The following is a 22,731-nucleotide window of genomic DNA, read 5'->3' as shown; positions in this document are numbered from 1 at the left end:
TCGATGCGTACAAGCGGGCCGAGCCCATCCTTGCTCACGTTTACAGTGCACCTCCCGCTGCAAAAAATGCTTTTTGTGTATTCCGGGAGATACCTAAAAGTAGAAAAGTAAGAATAACGATGTTTTATCTCAGTAAGCAATGTATGTTGCACTCAAAGAGAGGAAATAGCATACGCAATCATTAAAAAAAAAGTTCGACAGGACAAGGAGGAAAGGCGTAGACACGACACTATTAGTGAGGCGTAGCGAAGGGAACGTATTTTTGCCAGTACCAAACAAGCATGCTCACATGATTACACACACAAAAAAACCAAAGCACTAGTTAGACTGAGTAAAAAAATTACCTCTGCTTTGCAAAAATTCACCACGGGTGTACTACGAAACTTATCAACTTCTGTTTCAGCACGCGTTATAGAAACCAAGGTGGCCGAACCTACCCTGACGCCTACCATACCCCAAGTAAAGTGCACGGTGCAACCGGCATGGGCATACTACCAAATCTTTGTCTATTAGAGTAAAATTATCAATAATATTAAAATAGAAATCAAAAATAAGTTTGCTTCGACATCGTATGGAGGAGAGCGCTAGTACTTTAGGGACGAAGACGCAGCTTGGCCCGAGTTCGAGGTCTCTCTAATTAAAGATGCATATAATTTGGGCATGGCATAATGAAGAAGGCAAAAATTCAGCTCAAGGAGGTACGCAGTGGAAAACTAATTACATATACTTACAAAAAGCGATATGAAATAGACTAATTGCACGCAGAGTTTTCAGGGTGTCACTGCTAGACGAAAATTAGCGGAGAGTTGTTACCGTATCTAAAATTTTAGCCCCGAACAGGGTAGGAGATTTAACCTTCGAAATGAGCGTTTGTTTTGTGCAGTAGAGTTAAGCGTGCTCACCTGCAGCAGAGTGGTCGCCACACACGCCCTTGGTGGCCCCAGCGTGTGCTGAAAGTTCATTCGTCTGAGAACACAACTTCGCCCCAGTCTTCCACTGACCATTGCTCAGAGGCTTGTGCAAAGGCCAATCTTTCTCTGCGCTGCATATCTGTGAGGTGAGGCTTTTGGGCTGCCACACAGCTCTGAAGACCCGCTTCCTGCAGTCTCCTCCGTATTGTCTTGCATGAAACATTGAGAACAAGAGCGTCCTTTAGTTCTTTTGCACTGACAAAACGGGTCGGCAACTACCGCAGCGACAATCTGTCTGTCCACATCTTCTGTCGTTGCCCTTGGTCTGCCGCTGCGTTGGGCGTCACCTAACCTCCCTTCATCCTTTTTATAGGCTTGTATTATCCTGTTCACGGTGTCTCTTGACCTATTAGTGCGCCGGCAAATTTCCCTTTGGGGGACACCTTCTATAAAAAAACGAACAATGCGCCGTCTTTCTTCTAGCGGCACTTTCGGCGCCATGATTCTGACTGAAGTCCGAGCTGGAGAACGGGTTGTTTCAATGCCTACAACCAGCCGGTCACCGTGGTAAGAACATCTAACATGGCCGTAAAACCAGGCCAAGGGCTTCATGCATTGCCAGGCAGCGGCAGTAGCGTTAAGTTCGCCAAACGGCAAGCGAGGCGAAGCGAAAGTTAGATGGCCGATGACTTGCATTTCCGAAAAGATTACCGATGTTAAAATATTGAGGAAAAAAAGCGTTTTCGTTGTGTCATTCTGGATCAGCACCGTAACGGATAGGAGAGTTAAGCGTTCCAAGAAGAGAAAAGAGAAACAAGTGCTACTATCGGCCATATACACGGTGTATAATTTGAATGGGTGGCTGGGACACACGAGCGGGGCCGCAACACGCTATACGCCTTCTCTGGAAGACTGCGTGAGGAGCGAAAAGCGAGGGGACCTAGACTTCCAAACAAAACACAAACACATCCAGTGTAACTTGGCATCCATCCCCTTGGCTACAGGAGAGTTCTGGGCTACCAGTGAGATTTAAATGCATTTGGCATCTAGTTTTCTAAGCACCTAAACTGCCCTTATGACAATCAATCTCAAACCCGACGGGGAGGCCCAGGGGTTAAGGCGCTCAGCTGCAGAGCCCGAGTACCCGGGTTCAAACCCGGCCGCGGCGGCCGCGTTTCGATGGAGGCGAAACGCAGAAAGGCGCCCGTGTGCTGTGCGATATCAGTAAACATTAAAGATCCTCAGGTGGTCGAAATTTATCCAGAGACCTCCACTACGGCACCTCTTTCTCTTCCTTTCTTCTTTCGCTCCCTTCTTTATCCCTTCCTTACGGCGCGGTTCAGTGTTCACCGCGATACATGAGACAGTTACCGCGCCATTTCCTTTTCTCAAAACCAATTATTATTATTATTATTATTATTATTATTATTATTATTATTATTATTATTATTGCTCAATCTGAATGTCTACAAAGCACCAATCGAGTTCGCACGGTGAATAGGAAGTATTCTCCGTTGACAGCAGTCAGTAGAATCTGAAATAGAGATGGGGACACTAACAACAAGAGGTGAAAACGCGCTATATGGCGGCAAATTAAGCGTTCAGCGTCTCTCCACCCCGGCGTAACGAGGCTAGTTAATTATGCAGCCAGCTATTGCGAATGCATCTTGCAAATTATTGTGCAACTGTACCCTCGTCCATATTGAGCGCGAGGCGAATGCTATCTGTCTAATCTGCAACCTGAGAAGGACGCTCCATGGCGTGGAACACTCTCCAAAGATGCCGATTACCCTGCGAAGAGAGCAGGCGGGCGCACCATGCAGCCCAGAGTCGCCTGCCTAGTCGCTTTGCATAGCGCCGCGCACGTGCGGTACCTCTGTGAAGAGAGGGAAGAGACGAGGCTTCCTCGGGGTGACGAGAAGCATAATGATCGGCGTGGCGACGAACAGCCCACAGATTCAGGAGGTCTATCTCCGGGTTTGGGTCGTCTTCATTTACAGTAGTGGTAGCAGTTTGAGTAGCGGGAACAGCAGAGAGAGTAAACAGTGCTGAAGAAGGGTTGAGTGTAGATAAACGATTGTCAGCGCATACAGAGTCTCATGACCTTATGAGTACGCTGCGTCGTATTTTCCGTAGACGCGAAGAAGCGGGGGAGGTAAAAATATGGTATGATCACCACTCCAAGTATGTGATTTAACAGCCCTACGAGGGTTACCGGGGCCATACTACCAAGCCAAGTCAGGAGAATACGGGCAACCTCATTGGCACCTCATTGGCGGGAAGAGGCCTGCATTTGGTTTAAAAGTTGAAAGAGAGAGAATAAACATTTATCTGTAAAAAGGATCGGATCGGGGTGGAAAGGAATGATCTTTAAAGCTTCCTTGGATCTGTGCAGCCCTGAAGGAATCCGATTGGTATCCCCAATACGTGTGTGCGCCGCTGAAGTCCCCACCAACTGTAATAGGGACAACCGAGTTGTGTTTCCTTGGTCTGTGTCTTTTTTGCGATGTGTAACAGACAATTTGAAAACGTTCTTTTCAATGAAAGTTCCCCACGGCGCTACATAATACATCCTCTACGAACAAAGAAACCTAGTTAGTACTTCTGGCCCGCCTGATAAAGGGCTAATACAAAACGCGCATCACCTCAGCCGATACGGTATCAAATGTTGGCGCTAGCATTCACTCATACACGATTATTTCACAGCCCGCGTAGACCTAAGTTATGCCCGCACAGCTTGTTTTCTATATTTTTTTCGCCCTACAACATTCGACTGCTTTAATACTCGTCCGTGCGCTCTCAAGTTTACAGCGTTTTGTCTGACCGTTCAAATGTGAAGAGGCCGCATAGTGCGAAAGGCACTATGGATCATTCATTTTTTGCGGCGTTGTAATTGTTGTTTTATTTAGCACGGCCTTCTCATGCACTGAGCTGAAAAGTGGAGAAGACGAGCGTTATCATAGGCGTGTGCCAGAGCATGAGCAAGCGAGCGACAGGCGCCCGACAGCGCCGATGAGTCAGCAGCGTGGCACTGCGGCAGCGGCGCCTAGCGGCGCGCCCCGACGACCGACGAGTGGTGGCTCCGAGCGAGTAAATCGGCATGCTCGCAGATAAGGAAGGACGCGCATGCGCGCAGCGTCGGTCTCGTCACCAGGTGCGTCACCGCGAGAGCGCGCGGCGATGCGCTCCCCGCTGCTCCGGCGACCGTGCGTGGCGGTCCGGAGACTTTTGTCCATAGAGCTAATATACCAACTCTAGAGAGAAAGCGGCGGCAGCATTCCCATGTAAACCCTCTCTCTTTTTTTTCTAACCATGGATGGCAGCCATCTTGTTACCTCGCTCATGGTTCCCTGCATGATACAGACGACCTAGACCAAGTTTGACGGTTTAACGTCAATTACAGCGTACTAACCTGGCAACTTCGCCCAGCATGGCCGCGCGCGTCGTAGTGCGCGCTAAAGAGCTGTGCGAGGAACGGTGCTGAGGCTTGCTTACGTACTGTGTTGAATTCGTTTTAGTTCACGTGCGAAATGTTCGCGACTGTGAGCGCACAAAGGCAGTTACAGGTGGTGGTGAATCCTGTGCCGCTCATTATGTGTGCTTTGTGTTTGTGTGAGCCGAGATCAGCGAGGATTGGGGGTGAGGTTCAGCAAGGTTTGTTTTGATGTGCGGGGCGTTATAAAACATGCATGCTCCATGCATTTTGGCGTTACCTGGAGTCCCTTTAGTAAAGTGTGAATAGTCACCTCCTGTTTTCTCCCGCGGTCAGACTTCGTTGGTGTTCCATAATGGATGCGAGGCAGAAGGGAGACGACACACGCGTATAGTGCAGCGCCTGCCTTCTGTACTGTTTTCATTTTCTACCACTGCCTGTCAAGATGCGCATTCTGTTTGAATACAACGCGAAATCTGTAACGGACTCCGCTCTGAATTGTTTAATCTGTGTGCACCGAAGCACCAACGAAGCGCACATACATGAAAGAACTTTATGCAAGAGACGTTTGGGATAAGTCGCGTTCAGAGAGCACCAGCAGAGCATTGTGCACGGTAAATAGAAATGTTGGAATGCAGTTTTCTCGCGTACAGCTTTCGAAGTATTGAAATTCATGCCATGTTCTGCGCAAGAAAATTGACAGCCAGTGTATCTTTACAATCACAAGCATGTGAGATTACTTGCTAACAACTTGCACTGCGAAGTTACAGCTGGCTTCATAGTTGACAGTTATTTAACTTGAGCAGTTATGTTTGTGAATGCGTTTTTTTATTTTTTCTATAAATTCACTGATATTACTGTTGTACACATGAGACAAATAAATATAGCATGTAAATGATGCCTCAGTCATGCACAATGTAACATTCAATACCTTGCACATCTGTTCACATGCTCGAAGAATGCACATGAAAAAAAAAATAGAAACAGTGGCAAGACCTGTGCTCTTAACTGTTCGACACCTAATAGGGCTGCCTTGATGCGATATTGTTGGTGCTTAAAAACAAAGCGTCTTCCTACTTAGTATCTTAATACAATGATTTCGCATGAACAATGTTGGAATAAATGTTCCATGTCACTCTTCATCATGCCTGTTATTTATAGCACAAATGTGCGTCTTGTGCAGATCCCTTCAGAAATAGTGTCCCTCGTAGCCTGTGCCACTCTTGGATGTTAAACCCTACAAAACCAAAAAATCAGACCTTCAGAATGCACATGAGTGCCTGTGTAAAAGCTTAAATGTGCAACTGCTTTGTATTTAGATTGTTTTAACACTAATAAATGAGTGAGTACTTGCTGAACACTTCAGTGACCTTTGGAGTGTTTTTGCATCACAAGTATAAGGTGTGTTTTAGAAACTGCAACAAAGAATCTTATTTCCTCTACTACAGTCAAGAGACACATTTACCTTGGCTTTGGTGTATCATTACCATTTATCTGACATAAGACACAACACGAGATATTTGCAATCTAAAGGAATGCAGGCCTGAATTGGACACTGGGATTCTACTTCATAAACAAGCACATTGGCCAGGTTCATTCCTTCAATCCACTGGTGAAGCTACCCCACTACTGTTACTGTATCAACAGTTATTGAATGCCAAGTTTTTATTGTGTGATGGAGGAGCATTTAAGAGAGTATACAGTACAGCTAGCTGGAACAGCTGGTACTCTGTATTTTGTAATAAATTTGTGGCATGTACAATAACACCAGGGATTGAAATTAATCAAAAATCCTCTTCTGCAACGTGCTTCATATCCTAAGTGCAAATTTGGTTTGTCGGAGGAGACAGTGCATCTTCTACCTTTTTTATGTTACCTGCAAGCACTTGCGTGGAGATTTCCCTGATGATGCTGCTATTGATCTGGGGGTTTGTGGTGTGGACTTGTCCTGAAGCAAAACCAGTTTTGACCTGAGGTTCTAGCTATTTATCTGAAACATCTCGCCTACTTTCGCTTGCGTGGGGACTTTGTTGTGGGTGTGTGCAAGTGCTTGCAGGGGGATTTTCATATACGTGAAAGACATGAGAGCGCAAAACGTCAACATGGACGAGTAAGGGAACAGAACGAGCGCTGCACTTTCAACATGATTTATTCAAAGAAGAACGTTTGTATAGCCTTTGCCCTTATCCATGCTCTTGATCGCATAGATTGGTTTTGCGCTCTCATGTCTTTCAAGAATATGCGCCAACAAGCCCAGCTTCAAGCACTTCTTAGCCAGATTTGCATATAGGTGAGGTGACCGGTTAGCTGAGATACTTTGTCACACTAATGGTCTGAAGTAAAAACATTTACATTACGGGAGATACCAGCATTCGGATTCATTGTGTTTTACCTGAAAGCGTGGGAACTTCCTTAAGGGTGACTGAGCTCATGAGGGGGCTGAGGACATTGTCTGTGAACTGTCTGTTTCTGAGCTTGCGTGCTCCTACATAGATATACCCTGAGAAAAATTTTGTTGCCTGAAGCATTGGCCTTTCTGCTCACCTAACCTTACCTGCTTGCGTTTTTGCTGTGACATAAGTGGCAAACACTGCAATCCTGAAATAGCACTTTGAGGTGTGCTTGCAACCTGAAATAAAAGTATTGCACGAACTGAGGCACTCAATGTATTATAACTTATCACCCTATGCAGACGGACTTGGTGAGACACCACGACCTCTGTAAGAATTCTGTATAATAATGTAAACATGCCTAACACACAGTCTCTCCTGCGTAAACCCTCCCATCTAGTGCACCACTCTGAACTGCTGATACATGATCCATTTAATTTATCATGAACCTCATTCTTTTTATGCTGCATTCCTGCCTTTACTTTCGTACTGACATATCAGTTAGTAAATTTTAGTTTTGTTTAAAAGTTAAGTTTACCACTTTTTACTTACGATTTGGCTGTAAAGGATGTAGCTAGGTTCAGCAGAATTTTCAAAACTCACTCGTAACAAGCATTAAAATTTCACACTGAATGCAGCTTCTACTAGACATAAACAGAGAGCAGCCACAATTTGCACCTACCTGCTCACTATGTGGCCTTTGGAATATCGTTAGCACTGCATCTGGTTTCAAAAAGTGCCTGATGTGGCTGCTGTAAAAGCATGACAGCTCAAAATGTCTTGATCAGATCATCTGCCCTATATGTAACTAGGCAGTGGTGTCGTAATAGTACTTAGCCACTTTTGCAGAAAGTTTTTGTTGTTCTGAGGAATTCATATACTGTTTCACTGCCAGGCCTGTAATATATACCACTAAATGTAAGGCTCCACGAATTAATGCTTGTCAAGCGTGCTGCATGCGTACGAAAAAATCTTAACGAAAAAAACGCGCGACAGTGCCGTTATGAATTTTCCAGAGAAGAACATTGCTCACACATGAAGCGAAATGCCCGATCGCTTTTGACACCTTGTTTCGCATATGATGCACGATGGCGGCATTCTTCTGAAACTCTGTGCAAGAGCGAGGCAAAGCGGTAGATAGCGTCGCGCGGAGTCACAGCGTGGTGCGTGCCTGCGGCAATTCGCCAGCAAGCGCCGGCAATTCGCCGCGAACGCTGCCGACGGGTCTAGCGTCCAGTTTCTTGTACGCGATCGACCGACGTGCGCACGAGAAATACGTTCGACCAATGTGCGCATTGGAGGCGACTGGCGTCTGCAGTGCTTTCCCGGCACCGAATCAGACATCGAAAAACAAAACCAGCAGAGAAGCCAACGCTCGTGCGAAAGACCGCGCACCGAGCGGCGGGAGTGAGTGATTCCGAAGTAGACATGGCGCTGGGAGGTGTGTAATGCAGTGCGTATTGGGCGTATTAAACTGCCGTATCTTAATTCTGTCCTGCAGTCTACGCTGTAAGTAGCAATGAACTAGCATCCCTCGGTAAACTACAGCTGCTACAGCACACGAAACGAAAACGAAACTTTCGTAAGTTCTCCGACACACGTCTGCATATTTCAATGTTTAGAACAATAAAAGAATTAAGTGTAACGCTTAAGCACACTCTTCGACGTTTACAGTTCAAGAGGTTTATTTTTAATGAGTTCTGTGTCGATACATTGAAAATGATCGCTTAATTTTCAATACCACGAACCACAAATAAGTACAGGCAACTATGGGAGTAACAAGATGGCGCTGCTCAAGTGTATCACAACCTCCTCGCCGCGCTTTACCCCCCTGCTTTTGTCCCCGATAGTACTGGATACATACCTTCGTAGGCAATCACATGTGCACTAAGCCTTCTTTACACCAAGGTCGACGCAGTACGGGATTCCGGCGTTCCAGAAGAGCTTCAGGCGCTTCCCGTATCTTTCGAATTGCTTAAGTTACATACAACTTTCGTCCACAGACCGAACAAAGCCACATTTTATAATAACAGAGCTATAAAGATCTGCGCGACAACACTACGCGACATATCAACAACAGCGCTACGGAGCCGTACTGATGGATTGGATTGGTCTGACCGCGAACTGACATCTATGATTATGGTGATAGCAGAATGCACGGGAGTTTTGATGCTTACGAATGGTTTCAATGGCAAGTTTAGCTAGCAAAACAGTGGACATGTCGCGCAACTCCTCTAATTTGGAGAAGTTTTATAAATATAAAACTAGTCATTGAGTTCTTGCAAAATTCTGCAACACCTGCTTCTCCTCTTAGATAAATTTAGCTCGTTGGCGGCTCTTGCACTGCAGGTAGGAGTGGAATCGTACCAATTTACAAACGTCTTCGCGTCAAACCCTCCAACTGATGCAAATAAAACAGTATACATACACGAAAGACTCGAATTTTCTGTGAAATAAAAAACGTCCATACTCATGGCCTGGGAAAATACTCGACCTTACATCCTTCGGACGTCCACCTCGTCTCTCATGCGGATATACAAAAGTGGACACTGTCCGTACGTCCAGCGGATGTACGAATACGGATATCCGAAATCGGATTGTGTTCGTACGTTCGATGGACGTTCGATCTCGGCAAAGGACGTTCGGATCTAGCTCGTACGTCCGACGGATATCTGTGGTTGCTTGGGTATGTATGTTGCGTTAACGTGGCAAAAAGAGGACGCTAGCCACGTTAAGGCAATGTTAGAAGCTAACGTTGTAGCCACACTGAGGCAACAAAGCGTGCTACTAGGGGTGCCGGCTACATACTCTTGAATAATTCGAAGTAGTGTTCGGCACCCAGTTGTCCCTCCGTATGGCTCTCAACCACTGCTCCCGTAGCGCCATGTCCGCCGGAATCTCGTGGAAATAAGAGATGCCTGGAATCTTGCTTTTCCCATCTGAGCGGCAACGCGGCACACAGCAGTATGCCATTAGGTCCTGCAAGGCAATGGTGAGCGGTTTAACAATGCGCTTCCATATTACAGTCGTATGCTTAAAAAGTTCAGTGCAACCACACAAATTCGTCGAGCGCGAGTGCAAAAACAAAACTAATTAAGAGCTGTCAGAAAATGCGCCCACAAATATTCGAATTATACACACAGTACGCCACAGCACGCTACAAATAACATTATTGCTATCAATAAAAAAATCTTGGCTCACCGTTCATGTGATGTGATGTGTGGTTCAGCACGCGTTGAGCGTCGCCGATTCTCGGCGAAGCACGAAGTCAGCGTCTGAGCAGTACTGTCACATCGAACGCCAGCAAGCTTTGTTTGTTTTTTTGCACGTGCGGGCCAAAGAGACTGAATTGCCAGTGACAAGGATCCAAATACGCGCATGCGACTGACCGACAGCGTGGTGCAGCAGCAGACGACAAATGCAGTCGATGATGATGATGATGATGTAGCCTTCCCTTTGTAACGGGCGGGCGCCTACCAAAGGTGCCCTGGCTGGATAAAACCAACGTGACTAGCGCCTCCACTCGGCATTCAGTAGCGTAACCAACTGAGGTGCGCCGACGGTCGCGGAGGGCGCATTCGGCAGGCACCGGTGCCGACACCGTTCCACATCCTCCATGCTGTCAGAAGGCTCAGGCAGTTGCGAATGAACCGCGGTTGCAGCAGACGCGCAAATTTTACAACTTACCTCCCCCGTGGGCTGTGGGACGGAAGCAAGACCAACTGAACTGCAGTAGGTCTTGGAAGTTGGACGGAAGTAAACAGTACGAACCATGCACGACAGTTTCGTACGCACGTTACCTCAGAGGTTTCGGTTTTGTTTAGAAACGCGCGGCATGCACACTTGTCTGGAGCGTTTGTACCACTATATACAACAAAATAACGAGAGAATTTACTAGTTGCAATTACAGTGCTTATACATATATTTACTGCTGTCTAGACAGCTATGCTTGAGCGCTAGCACAGTTTTGAAATACCTCGTCTGCACTGCACAACACTGTTCGAGCGTTCAAGACTGCTGCTTTTTAGGGGCGTTCATGCACTTGCCGAAATACTATCGTCGAAATGGTCTCAATTAGGCACTGCAAGCACCTGAAAAACTCTGCGACGCAAAAAAAAAAACGCTGAAAAATAGAACGAAAGGCTGGGGCTTTCAGCTCGCATTTAACCACGCAGCTTGGCACATCGGCCCACTAGTAATAGCGCACTGCTGGATGCCGCCCAAGAACAAAGCACAGGGAACAAGGGAACTATAAAGAAAAACCACGCCATGACATTGAGGCAATAAACCATGTCTTTATTCATTCTTAATGGCACACGAGAGCATACTGTTGTCACTGGATGTGTCGACCTCTGCACAAAAGTGGTCTTCGGTGCCTCAGTGAGCTTCAAAAAAAAAAAAAAAAAAAACTTACCTTTCAAGCAGCCTCTTGCATGCTTGTTCTTGCTGGGCTCTCCAGCAGGGGCCATCTGTGAGGAGAAAAAAAAAACACAGCGATAATTTTACAATTATGCATCTGCATTATGACAACTAGAGTTCAACCTAATTTCATGCCAAACTGATGCTCCCAACAAATTATCACCAAAACGTAGAAGCTGCATGAAAATGTGCAGACCACACTGAATGTGTCTTCAGCAGGCTATCACCACAGCCCAGTTCATATTAACTTTACATGCTCACATAGAGAAGAAAGTGGTGCAATACCGTTCCTTGGAGCTAATGCCAGTGAACATTTCGGTGTCTGCCACAGAGGTGTCACTGTGTGCTAGAATTTTGCAACACTTGTACAAGATAAGTTCATTTTATTATGCCAGGTGTACATGATAGACAATATAAACTGCCAGAACAACTTCATTTGACATGAAATGCTGATGATACTCCCAGGCTTTACTTACACGCACACAACATACGCAGCTATACTCAGAATGTCTATTTTGAACTTGCATCCATAGCTATTGCATAGAACTTGGAAACACAGTTGCTTGCTTACTGTCAGTCATCATGGTTACACTTTCAAATGCCACATGTACTGACATGTCACACTTAAACAGGAATAAGATACTGAGAACTTTATCACAGTCATGTCTAAGCCCCAGACACGCTGAAGCATAGCACCTCACAAGCAGACAAATTTACACTGTTGACAGGTATGGCCCCTCAGCACAATAAATTGCTCGTTGGCCAGTAGCTAGAGAGGCTTGTAGTCTATGCTTGAAGTAGTGCAGTCCTAGTTTCCTTTTGCGATTATAACTTTAAGCAATTTCAGAGGAGCAAGCGCACAGGTTGTTACTTGAATGGTGAAATCACTGCCTTCAGTTTTTAATTTTAACTTCCAGCACCTATTATGTTCCTTAGTACTAAGCAGAAACCTCTATGAATAACATATCGAATGCCCCACCTTTCACAACCCTTTTGGGTACTAGTGGCTGTACACTTCTCTTTCCCTTTATTTTTTCCGGTCCACACCTCCAACTCACTTTCAGTAAGTCAAAAGAGGCGCAATGACACCTGTACAGTCGGTGACACACCTAACGACCAGATTTCGAAACTGTTGCTCGTAGACTCCGCCGTCTTCGCAGGCAACAACCCATGCATCCGAAATGCCGAACTCGTTCGCAACGACGACGGGAGCAGCATTGAATATGCTCTTCACGAGTGCGTCGGCACCTTCACGCTAGAATGCTATGAACCACGGCTCCAAGAGCATTGACTTTAGCAAGCACGGTGTGTCGCAGTTACAGGAGTGTAGTAGTAAGGTATTTCGATTGACCTAACGAATAGCCGAGTGCCTCCAGGCGGTCCAGTCACGTACCGCAAAATTGCGTCGCTCAGCGCAGTATGCTTTTCTTGCAGCGGGAAGGTCCAACTGCAGGAACGCAGTTCCACGGTGCGTGACGGTAAACCGCTGGGGCCCCGGCGCAGGAAAACTAACCCCCTATACACAGGTCGTACTCTACGAAGTCAAAAGCGGCGCCAGAGAACTGCAAATGAGTCGCGAGTTACTACAACGCGAGATATGTTTAGCAACAGCGTGCACACCGCTGAAGGAGCCTAATAGTGCGTCGACCACTACATCCACTGCACCGCGCAAGAGCATAAACAATGCTCGTCAGCAGGAAATTCACCGTTTTCCCAGAAGCATTTCCACCGCAGGCAATACCACTTAAGTGTAGCAGTCACTGGCTTTACGAGATGGCTCCGCCGCACCGACGGTGCTGTAGCAGAGTTTGCAGAGCTTGCGAACCAGCTATCAGCCCAGTCCTTACATTCCCGGATCCACCTTTCAATGCTTTGCTTCCAGAGACACGACCACAGCAGTTTTCGCGAGTTCGAATTCAGTTTCCACTTGTTCTTCCTTCACCATAGCAATCACCGAAAGATGTTCCACGGTCAGCGAGGAATCCAGACAGAGGACCGCGCAACCGCACCCTCTCAAATTCCTTCAGATTGCGTTCGAAATCTCGCTTGGCTACACGACGAGTTACCCACACGGTTTCCTTCCGTTTAACTTCGATAACTTTGCACGCAAACGAAATACCGACCGCACAGACGGGCAAACTAGCTGACGCGCCTTGCCGGAAACTGCCACCAGCGAGCGTTACGTCTGTTTGGCCGGCAATAGCCAACCGCAGCCAAGCCGCTGATGTAGCCACAAGCGACGAGTAAAAATGGCGCCCGCTTGATATGACGCTGTCGCGCGCGATGGACAACAAGTCGTTTTGAAACTCTCTTAAACCGGTAGGGCCGAAAATAAGCACCCATACAGTGCAATGCAGAACGACAATTCTACGAGGGACGATCGGCCCATGTTCGCTCAGGGCTTTCTTTTCCCGTCACCGCCGGCATCTCCGTTCCAGAGCCCCATCCGCGGCCCATCGCAGCAGTCTCTCTCCGCGCCCAACTCGTCTCCACGCGGCCAGAACCACTCTGCTCACACATCACCGTTCTCCTCCCCCAGATTCAGCACGCCCGTATTTGGCCGCCACCCTAGACAACCAAAGTATCTGAGGGAGAGCTACGGCTCGCCCCGATCGCCATGGCAGTCGCAAGGCCAACGCCAGAGCTATCCACAAAGGCGTTTCAACTCTAGCCCACGGGTAGGCATTCCAATCTATCTACAGCAATGCACGCGACCTCTCTGCATGACGCAGCGACTTACTTAAATACCGCTGAAGTATACCCGAAGCTGCGCAGCCCGTCAACTCGAGACACTGCATGGTCGACACGCGCGATCGCATTGTCAGGAGCTAGGAAGTCGCCTGCAGTCTGCATTTATTGCAACGTAAAAAAAAAAAAAAAAAGAAACGGAGCGCGTGGTTAGACCGTTGCATTTGGACAATAAGCACACGAATCGCCTGCATACACATCCACGTTACCTCGCGGCCGATAGTTGTAAAACCACTCGCGCGAGTTTGGCCATGCAGTCTTCACAGGCGCTTACATCTTCGTGTCAAAGTGCCAGGAGACCTTATTTGACTTAGGTTAATTTATTTAAATAACCGGCTCCAACAACGCTTCAGACATATGCTACACAAGCTTTCCCTGTACACACTTCAGCCATGCACATCCACTCGTTCACTCGAACGCCAGAGTTAAAGGCCACTAAAATAGTAGGAACCTTGCAATGCGCATCATTTATGTACCCAGCCATGTCTTCAAACACATGAATGTGGTTATGGCTCTGCCACATTGGCACTTCATCTTGTGATCGGATAAGGTTAAAGCCCCACTGAAATTCAGCCTAGATGCAAAGCATAAATAGGAATGTTTCATCATGTACCCTAATGCCCATGAAGAAGGGGATGAAGGGGAAAAAAACATTTAACAGTTTTTATGACAACTAGTCCACCGTCGAACACACACTAGATGCCCAGAACCAAGCTTGCACTGTACCGTAACAACAGCGCAGCGCCTCTAGAATTAATGGCAGTTTGGTCCTACAAACCTTTCATATATCACTGTTTGGCAGCACTGTCAGTATTCAGTATTGTCGGGGGCGGCAATGAGAATGGACCAAAAGCTGCGCACGGCGATGAGCAGCTTCCCCCAAATGTAGTGTGTGGCACTGCATGAGGCAGCGGAGTGCTGCTGCGTGTGCCCTGTGCTGGTGCCTGCCATTTATTTCTCTTGCTCTCCTTCCCGTGATGTCCAGTCTTCGGGGTCCCAGGCATCCAGCTGGTCGGGGTCACCGTTCCATTCGTCGCCCCGCTACGGGGGATCTGGTGGCAGCTCCGGGAGCTACGTCAAGCCGTCCATGGTCGAGGACCCGTGGGCAGAGCTGCAAGACATGGTTCGAGTCACGCAAGACATGCCATGCACCATGGCCACACAAGAGGCAGATTCAGCTCCAGAGGCTGCCTGCCGCTTGTCAACGTCAGACAGCGGCGGACAATGTACAGCAGAGAGTGCTGCCAACCCTTCGGCGAGGCATCAGCCAGCCACAGACCAAAGTCAGTGCTCTTAGTGATGGCAGAAAGCAGTGCTAGTGGTGGTGCATCCCCCCTATCTTTTCCAAGGCCAATGCTTTACGGATGCACACTCAAGCGGGCCATACTTACTGAATTAACTTGGGCCACTGGCCTCTGTGACGTATTGCAGCGTTGTTCGGTAGTGTGCCTAAGCTCCACTGCCGAATGAATGTTAGCATGCTATGTACCTGGCATTTGCACCTGCTCACATTTTTAAAAGATTCAGTCTGCACAGATGCAGTCCATTAATAAAATTAAAAAGCCAGGGAAACAGATGCTGCCCTAGCCAACATTGCTGGCCAAGTGACGTGCCACTCCATCAAGCTGTAAATAAAACGCATCACTGATTACACTGCTTGTTTCCAAGTCCATGTCCTGTGCTTAAGACCGGCTGGTGTAATAGTCTCATAGTGTGCTCGCTACGCTACTCTGATTGGCTGAGCAGCCTAGATAAGCTAATCTTTTGTAAAACTCATCGATTCAATGCAGGGGTGCTATACCTCACAGTAACCCAACGCACCCCGCACAAACCTTTACTTTTTCTGGCAACAAAGCATAACTCTTGACAACACTTCATCAGAAGAAAAAGCAAGATCAACTTACATGGTGATAGCAAGAAATTCTCTAGCTTCTTGCCTAACTGGTCACGTGTGCCACTAACTCGAGTTCTCCTCTCGCCAAGGCAGTGCTGCCGATTTCCTTGCAAGAACTTGGTAAAAAAATTACACGGTCACATAGAAGTGCTAACATCAAACGGGTACCACAATCAAAGCGCTATTCAAACGTGTATTAAGAGACAAACTCGAATGCAAATGCAAACACGTCCAGACTCACCAATTCAGCTAGCACTACTGTTCACCGCTTTCACAGGGGTACCTGCAAAGATCGAGTCAAAAGTTACACATGGTGTTTGATGTAGGCGTCAAAAGCAAAACAGGAACAAAAAACTACAATTTTCTAACATTCCACACACCAACACCACCAGAGAGGGACAGCAAGTTCCAGTTACAGCAGAAAACAAAAAAAATTACAATCTTCCGACATTCCACACACCAACACCACCACCACAAAGGCCAAAGCAGTGATGACTGCCCTGCTTTAGTGACATCAGAAACTTGTGCCTGGCTGCGAAGAGGCACTCCACATAGTTAACTTGCCTGCACATAATTCCCCAATAAATTAGAATAAATTACACATAACTTGACAGTGTACAGCAGGAACAGTAGGGCTCACTGGATGCCTCTACTGAGGACACCAAGCAACTTTTCCCATTGACGTGGAGTCCTCTCATAAGGACAAAAAGCAGGAACATTTGGTTTTTACATATTTGCAATGTAAATGGACCTTGATTACAACAGTTCCAAGTCACGGTATAATGGTATAGCAAACCAAGTCATTAATGTTTGCTATAGAACACGACATATTCTGCAGGCAACAGAACCAGAAATTGTTTCCGATATTTTAATTTTGCTTTCACAACAGCGGAAGCACAAATAACGTGCCTTTCAGTGACCATAAATACTAAGGTGCCCAGGCTTCCATGCCTAGCACAGTCACTACAGCATTCAACACAATTCCCTAGATTTCAACCTAGCCTGCACCATTTTAACCCCACCTGTATTTCATGTATTGCATATTTTCCGCACGAAATTGCATTCAGCTGTCTAAATCTCACGATCGTAGCCCAAATCTGGTAGCGCTATTTTAAAGCATTCGATAAATTTCGCGCAGTGCACGCCGACAGCGTTGGAGCCAGCGCCGTTGCGCGTGCGCAGATAGCTCCGGCGGTCGAGGTGCAGGCCACTTGCGCATGCGCACTGGTAGTAGCCATGGGCCGGAAAACGGCAGCGTGAGCGATGAACGCCATGCTAAACTTTGCACTACATTACACGAGATCCATGCTTACACGCGCGGCGCGGCAAGGCATTCCTTGCAGTTGACAATTGCTATTACCACAGTTGCGCAACACGCGTTTAAAGCTTCCACATTGACCTCAGCTGAGACGAATGCAAGTTCTTGAGCATTGAGCCCCTTTCAGAAAAAAAAAAAGGGGGGGGGGGGGGGGGCGTGAAGATTAAAGTTTAAGTACTCTTCCGCGGAATACCCCCCCTCCCCCCCGAAGTGGAGTAGGTTACAGCAATGTTCCCGGTTGCTTCCACTCGACTCCACTGCGTACGTCACTGCTTTGCGCGATTTCGAGCGGCACCTGCAACACGTGATCCGCGTTCCATTTCAGAAATTCATCCCTTATCCAGATCCACCAGCCGGTCCATTCTCGAATCGCAGCGCAAGTAATCTTGCCCGCAGTGCTGTCACTTCCAGGGAGAAAAAAAAAACGCAGCGGTTTTTTGCGTTTTTTTTTTCCTATTTGCAGACGACAGTTCATTGTTTTCCATTCGACTACAAGCACACGCTAGGCGGAACGCTCGAGTGTGCGAGGCTTCATTACAAATGTGTCGCGAAAACAGATGCGAACGAAACCGAAGAACGCACATGAAACAAGCGCTTCAAGCGAAACTAGCCGCTGAGCCCTTTCCCCAAAACCATTCAAGGCGGCGATGGTTTCTCTCGACGCCTGTTGCTAAGCAACGCGCGCAGCGTCACCGGCGCCTTGGAGCAACAGCTGTGCACCCCTCCCCCCTTCCTTTCCCTCAAGCCAGCGGCCGTAATATCGCCCTTTAGTGGTTGCCATTGATTGTACACGTGTTCCACAAAGCATACAACTGCTAACTATAGCAACTGCGCACGTTCGCAGAGGTCTAACGAATGCCTCACTGGGGTAGACACACACACACAGCGGGAAAGTACGGCTTGAAAGCACAACTGTTTTCAAACATGTGCGAACAAGCTTGCTCGCGATCAAATCATTCGCCTTGGCCACAAAAAACGGGCAATGCGAGAGATTGGGCGCTAACTGACGCTCACGAAAGTTGAACCGTCAAGGACGGATATGTAGGCATCTAGGAGGGGATTACTCTCCCGTGGGAGTGGGCTGGATAGCATTCGTGCAAGTAGGACTCGGCTAGCGCACACGAGCCCCGGATTTTAAAAAGAAAAACAAACCTAAGTAGCACAAAAACTAGAATGTCAATTATTGCACAAGTTGCAGTAACGTTACGTTATGCTAATGTTCAACATTAAAACGGCTCAAAAGATCAGAAACGTGCATATAATTTCCATACTAAAAAACGTGTTAAACATTACAAATCTATTTCACGCACTCTCGCACAGCTTTTTCCACTTATGGTACATGAATGGCGTTATTCAAATAAAAGAAATTGGAAGTCTAATCTCTTGGATTATGTCTGTCAGTTTGCGGATATACAGAACCATAATTTCTAGAAAAATTTCCTCATTCCCCACTATCACATCACTTGGCAAGGTACACAAGTGCGAGCTCATCGTATAAGCTCGAATGTGGGTATGTACGAGTTTTATGTATAGTTGTAATACGAATTGTAAATTATGGGATTTGTGTGCGGGGCACGTGGTATTGTGAATTTCACATTCCGCCGGTCTGGTCCTCGAGAGTTACTTTCCTGCACGTTACTTTCCCACCCGCACTCCGACCTTCACCGTAAAGTTTGTGTGTAACGTTTCCGAAAAGGAAAAAATAAATAGAAAGGTACTCATTAGTAATTCATTAACGGTTGTCCGAGAAAAACCAAGCTTCGGTGCTATCCCAGCATTATCACGGTTGCAGCAAAGTTCAACATGTACGCATCGGGGTCTGTGGGCTCGTCTTCCATGCGGTGAAAGCCGATTGTCAACGGCGGCACCCCGTACCGACATCCATATACACCGCGTCAAAAGGCACTTCTCTGGTCTGGTCATGCTCATCTGTAGCCTTGCACAAGCTTGCATAGCATCATACTATCGTGCTCAAGCGTCCAAGCAAAATTAAAGAACTATGTAGTTACGATCAATAATTCTACCCCCCCTTACCTTGCGACACACGTCATGTTCTACACACGACATGCGAACCTCCGGAGTTTTCTAATTGGACTGTGAAAGGCACGAGCTCATACAACTGGGGACAGCCGATGCAGGACGCCGCAGTCCCAAGGCCACGTGCTAAGGAGTCTAAACGGTTATGCGACCGTTCACGAATCCTCTCTCGACGAGATACTGCGCATTCCGTCACTTCCTCCGGTACTGTCTTCAATACGCACGCCGTACAGGCGCTTCACACATACGACTGTACCGTCGTATTCCGAGACGATTTTGCAGACACACCGATCTCTCGCAGGCCCATGGGACTAGAGGTGCGACGCTTGAACATTCCGCCCAAAACTTTCGTCGTAACTTTTCAAACTTGGCGCCAAAATATACGTCCTGTCGCGCCAACCCTGCTCGACAAAACGAAACTATGCGTATGCCAGTCCATCGGTAACTTGGTACCAAGCCTGTTTCCAGATTTCTGAACAGCAGTTGCTGCGTGAACTCGAGCACGCCAGCGAAACCTGCCTCTCGCCCAATGCACGTAAAGGCAGACTATCACACGCGCTGTGCGCCGATTCCTGCAGCGCGCGCGTTATCGCCAGCACGGTGACGGGAACAGCAGCTGGTCAGGCTGCGATGTTGGTTGGTTGGTTGGGTTACGCTACGAACAGTAGCAGTTTCTTCAGATGGCGCCGACACCACTTTGGGTGGAGGGGTATTAACTTTGAAGGACACCCGAGTCTCACAGCGTAAAATAGTAGGTCTCCGCTTAGCGCACAGCAACAAAATTAGAGAGACCCCTTGCGTTATGCGCACGTGAAGGAGGGAAGAAACTGCCACCGATTAGTAAATTTAACGAGATGCAGCTCGACTTGTTGATCGCATTTGTCGGGATTGAAAAGTGGCCACATCTTACAGGCCTCATCTCGGGCGCATTTACCGTTTCGCTGTAGAGCTTTGTCCGGCCGCATTTCCCGCGCCGGCGAAGCTGAGCGTCTTTGCCTTGCTCGGCTTGAGGGTAGCAAAAATAAAGCGGGGAAACATATGCAAAGCGAGAGTTCAAGAAATGACGTTCGGGCACACAATAGCACATTGACGTTACTGTCGCTACGCAGCGACATTTACAGGCCACATACTCCTCTTCCGCCGACCTCTACTCCGCATAAAGGGCGCAGACGACTTCATCCATTTTCCTCCGCTACCCCAGCCAAGGCACGTACGAAGCTCACTTCGATGAATGTCAACGGCTGCTCTCTCTCAAAGCGAAGTTGTAAAAAAAAAAAAAAAAAAAACAGTTTTCGACATCTGTTCTCGTTCCCATGGAAGACAGCACACCTAATTCAAAATAAAAGCAACAATCACACCCTTCCCCAATTCCCAGACTATGTGCGGACGTTCCCGCAAAAGCCCAAGAAACCTAACTTTAGTCGAAAATGGAAATTCCATTTCCGCGCACAACTGAGATCACGAAGTTGAATTTCGCGCTCGACAGTCGGGAAAGCGAACGCCAAGAAACATCGTGCTAACAGAATTCGATGTTATACCATTAGGGGGGCAACATAAACGCACACACTGTCCGAAAGCGCATTACCGCTATCTTAGCGCGGAATTCAACGGCGTCGGAAGAAAAACACGCACCGGTTTTTGCCGCCAAGACCAACGCAGATTATCGCGGGATGCAGACCCGTTAACCGTCGATCTGCGAAGACCACAAGCAGCAGACACACGCGAGCCATTTTTGACAAACGCACGGGCGTTCAACACCACAGCCGTGATGGTGTAAACTCTGACGCTACTACACCAATATGCGAACATTCGAGACGGAACATGTAGTGTCAAGACTCCGCAGCGCGAGACGAGTGCGCTTGGTGTCTGGTACCCGGCAAAACCATTGTTTCAGACCAGTAAAAGTGTGCCCATCACCGGTACAGCAGGTTCGAACCGAAATTGTAACGCAGGTAGCGCAGGACTAAAGCGAAACGCTCGCGCTATATATATATATATATATATATGGCGGCCGAATTTCGATGGAGGCGAAATTCTAGAGGCCCGTGTACTGTGCGATGGCAGTGCACGTTAAAGAACCCCAGGTGGTCGAATTTTCCGCAGCCCTTCACTTCGTAGCCTTTTATAGCCCGAGCCGCTTTGGGACGTTAAACCCCATTAAGGCATTATATATACATAGAGTGAGAGAGAGAGAGAGAGAGAGAGAGAGAGAGAGAGAGAGAGAGAGAGAGAGAGAGACCTCGCGCCCTTCGGCTGCCCCGCTAAGCTTGCCCGAGGTCGCCATGCATGAACGCTCCCAAGCAAGATCACGTAACTTTCCCCCACGTCCTCCTCGCAAGAACGTAGGAGCGCCGCATCCTTCGGGCCAACTTCTCTCCCCCCCGCACGTCCGTCTCCCACTGCCCGATTAATCCACCCAACACCCACCCTCAGCTTCATAGCCACTGCGACCCTCACTACGCCCTCTCCCCTTAGGAATGGCGCTCCCTCGCCCGAAGCACAAATACTTCCCGCCGACTTATACGCCTAGGCTCAGCCTATATCGGTGCACTGCCCGCATTAACCTTACGCTGGCTCAAGCGTGTACTCCAGGGCGACTTCTGACAACTCGTGTGACGAGTCTATGACGCAACGCGTTTCGCACAATACGGAACCATACTAAAACGGCTCTGGCCATTCGGCAACAGTTTTCGTCGGCACCGCGCGCGCTGTGCGACGACTCGACGCTTCCCGACGTCGACGGTGCGACTATTTTACGAACGGGATCCACCCAAGAACGATTAGCAATACTCGCGCCGACGGCCACGGCACCCTGCTATACCACACAAATGATCCGGTGCGAAGCTAGTAAAAAAAAAAAAACAAAAAAAAAAAACAACTTCGAAATTAAAGCTACAGCAGGGGCCCAAATGGTGTGAACTGACAAACTGTAGTTTCTTGATTATCAACACATCAGTGATGAAGACAAAAAAATATATATATCCAAGAAATCATGACTTTGCGTCTGTAGTCCTTTCAGCAGCGATTCCACAGCAACTTTGTAACACTTGGCTTGCAGGGACGTTCCCACGATTCCCATGAAACCATCGCAAACAAGGATGAAAATGCCAGCATGCTTTCACATCAGTCATTACGGATGTTGGTGCGGACGATCACTCATCGCGGGAACCGATCTCACCTGAAGCAGGGCTCCAACGATGGCAGAAAAAAAAAGGCACAAATGTCAGTTGTACAATGACACACAGTTGGATGTTTTGTCTGTGTGATGCATGTAGACATAGGATGTGCACAAGTGTTCTGTGTTCAGACCAAGGAACAGGTTATGTATAATACACTTATGTCATGTCAAAGCACTTGCAGAAGTACATGCCATTACAATGAGAACCTTCATGTGAAGCAGATAAAGACAACACTGAGAAATACAGCTAGATTTGGCATTACAGTCGCTTTGTGGCACAGAAAATGCCCAGCGACACCAATAAACAATAAGGTGAATGCATGCAGAACCATTACAGGCTTGCCACACAAATAACGTTTAATACCAAGACCCCATTTAAGCTTTCATGTCTGACTAAAGAGGT

At 47.6% G+C, this 22,731-nt stretch overlaps 3 protein-coding genes across 9 annotated transcripts in view; 1 reads left to right on the top strand and 2 right to left on the bottom strand.

Moving 5' to 3' along the window:
• The window catches only part of Ipp (inositol polyphosphate 1-phosphatase), a 35,784-nt gene extending 25,658 nt beyond the window's left edge, over window positions 1-10,126 (bottom strand). For both annotated transcript variants that reach the window (XM_089545577.1, XM_089545578.1), the window contains exons 1-2: window positions 9,936-10,126; window positions 9,543-9,713 (exon numbers count right to left, since the gene is read on the bottom strand). The gene's annotated coding sequence lies outside the window, so the exon portion shown is untranslated. The remainder of the gene's footprint in view (window positions 1-9,542; window positions 9,714-9,935) is intronic.
• Window positions 10,127-11,009: 883 nt separating this feature from the next.
• Cdk12 (Cyclin-dependent kinase 12) overlaps window positions 11,010-22,731 on the bottom strand; it is a 59,100-nt gene continuing 47,378 nt past the window's right edge. Inside the window, exons 12-14 of one of the 4 annotated variants that reach the window (XR_016283088.1) lie at window positions 16,037-16,078; window positions 12,860-15,012; window positions 11,010-11,203 (exon numbers count right to left, since the gene is read on the bottom strand). Coding sequence is in view for 1 of the 4 variants with exons in the window: in XM_089545566.1 (XP_089401692.1) it covers window positions 16,041-16,078 (38 nt within the window). In the remaining 3 variants the exon portion in view is untranslated. Of the gene's footprint in view, window positions 11,204-11,516; window positions 15,013-15,805; window positions 15,912-16,036; window positions 16,079-22,731 lie in introns of those variants that run through there. The other 3 variants (XR_016283089.1, XR_016283090.1, XM_089545566.1) reach the window with 3 other exon arrangements.
• Window positions 13,383-22,731, top strand: part of LOC149343054 (uncharacterized) — an 82,176-nt gene continuing 72,827 nt past the window's right edge. For 2 of the 3 annotated variants that reach the window (XM_089545571.1, XM_089545572.1), the window contains exons 1-2: window positions 13,383-13,831; window positions 14,887-15,184. In XM_089545571.1, coding sequence (XP_089401697.1) covers window positions 13,505-13,831; window positions 14,887-15,184 — 625 coding nt within the window. In that variant the 5' untranslated portion in view covers window positions 13,383-13,504. Of the gene's footprint in view, window positions 13,832-14,886; window positions 15,553-22,731 lie in introns of those variants that run through there. The other variant, XM_089545573.1, reaches the window with a different exon arrangement.

This window comes from Amblyomma mixtum, chromosome 5 (assembly GCF_055824585.1).
Source record: "Amblyomma mixtum isolate Tamu chromosome 5, ASM5582458v1, whole genome shotgun sequence".
NCBI lineage: Eukaryota > Metazoa > Arthropoda > Arachnida > Ixodida > Ixodidae > Amblyomma > Amblyomma mixtum.
This window is presented reverse-complemented; position numbering and strand designations above follow the sequence as displayed.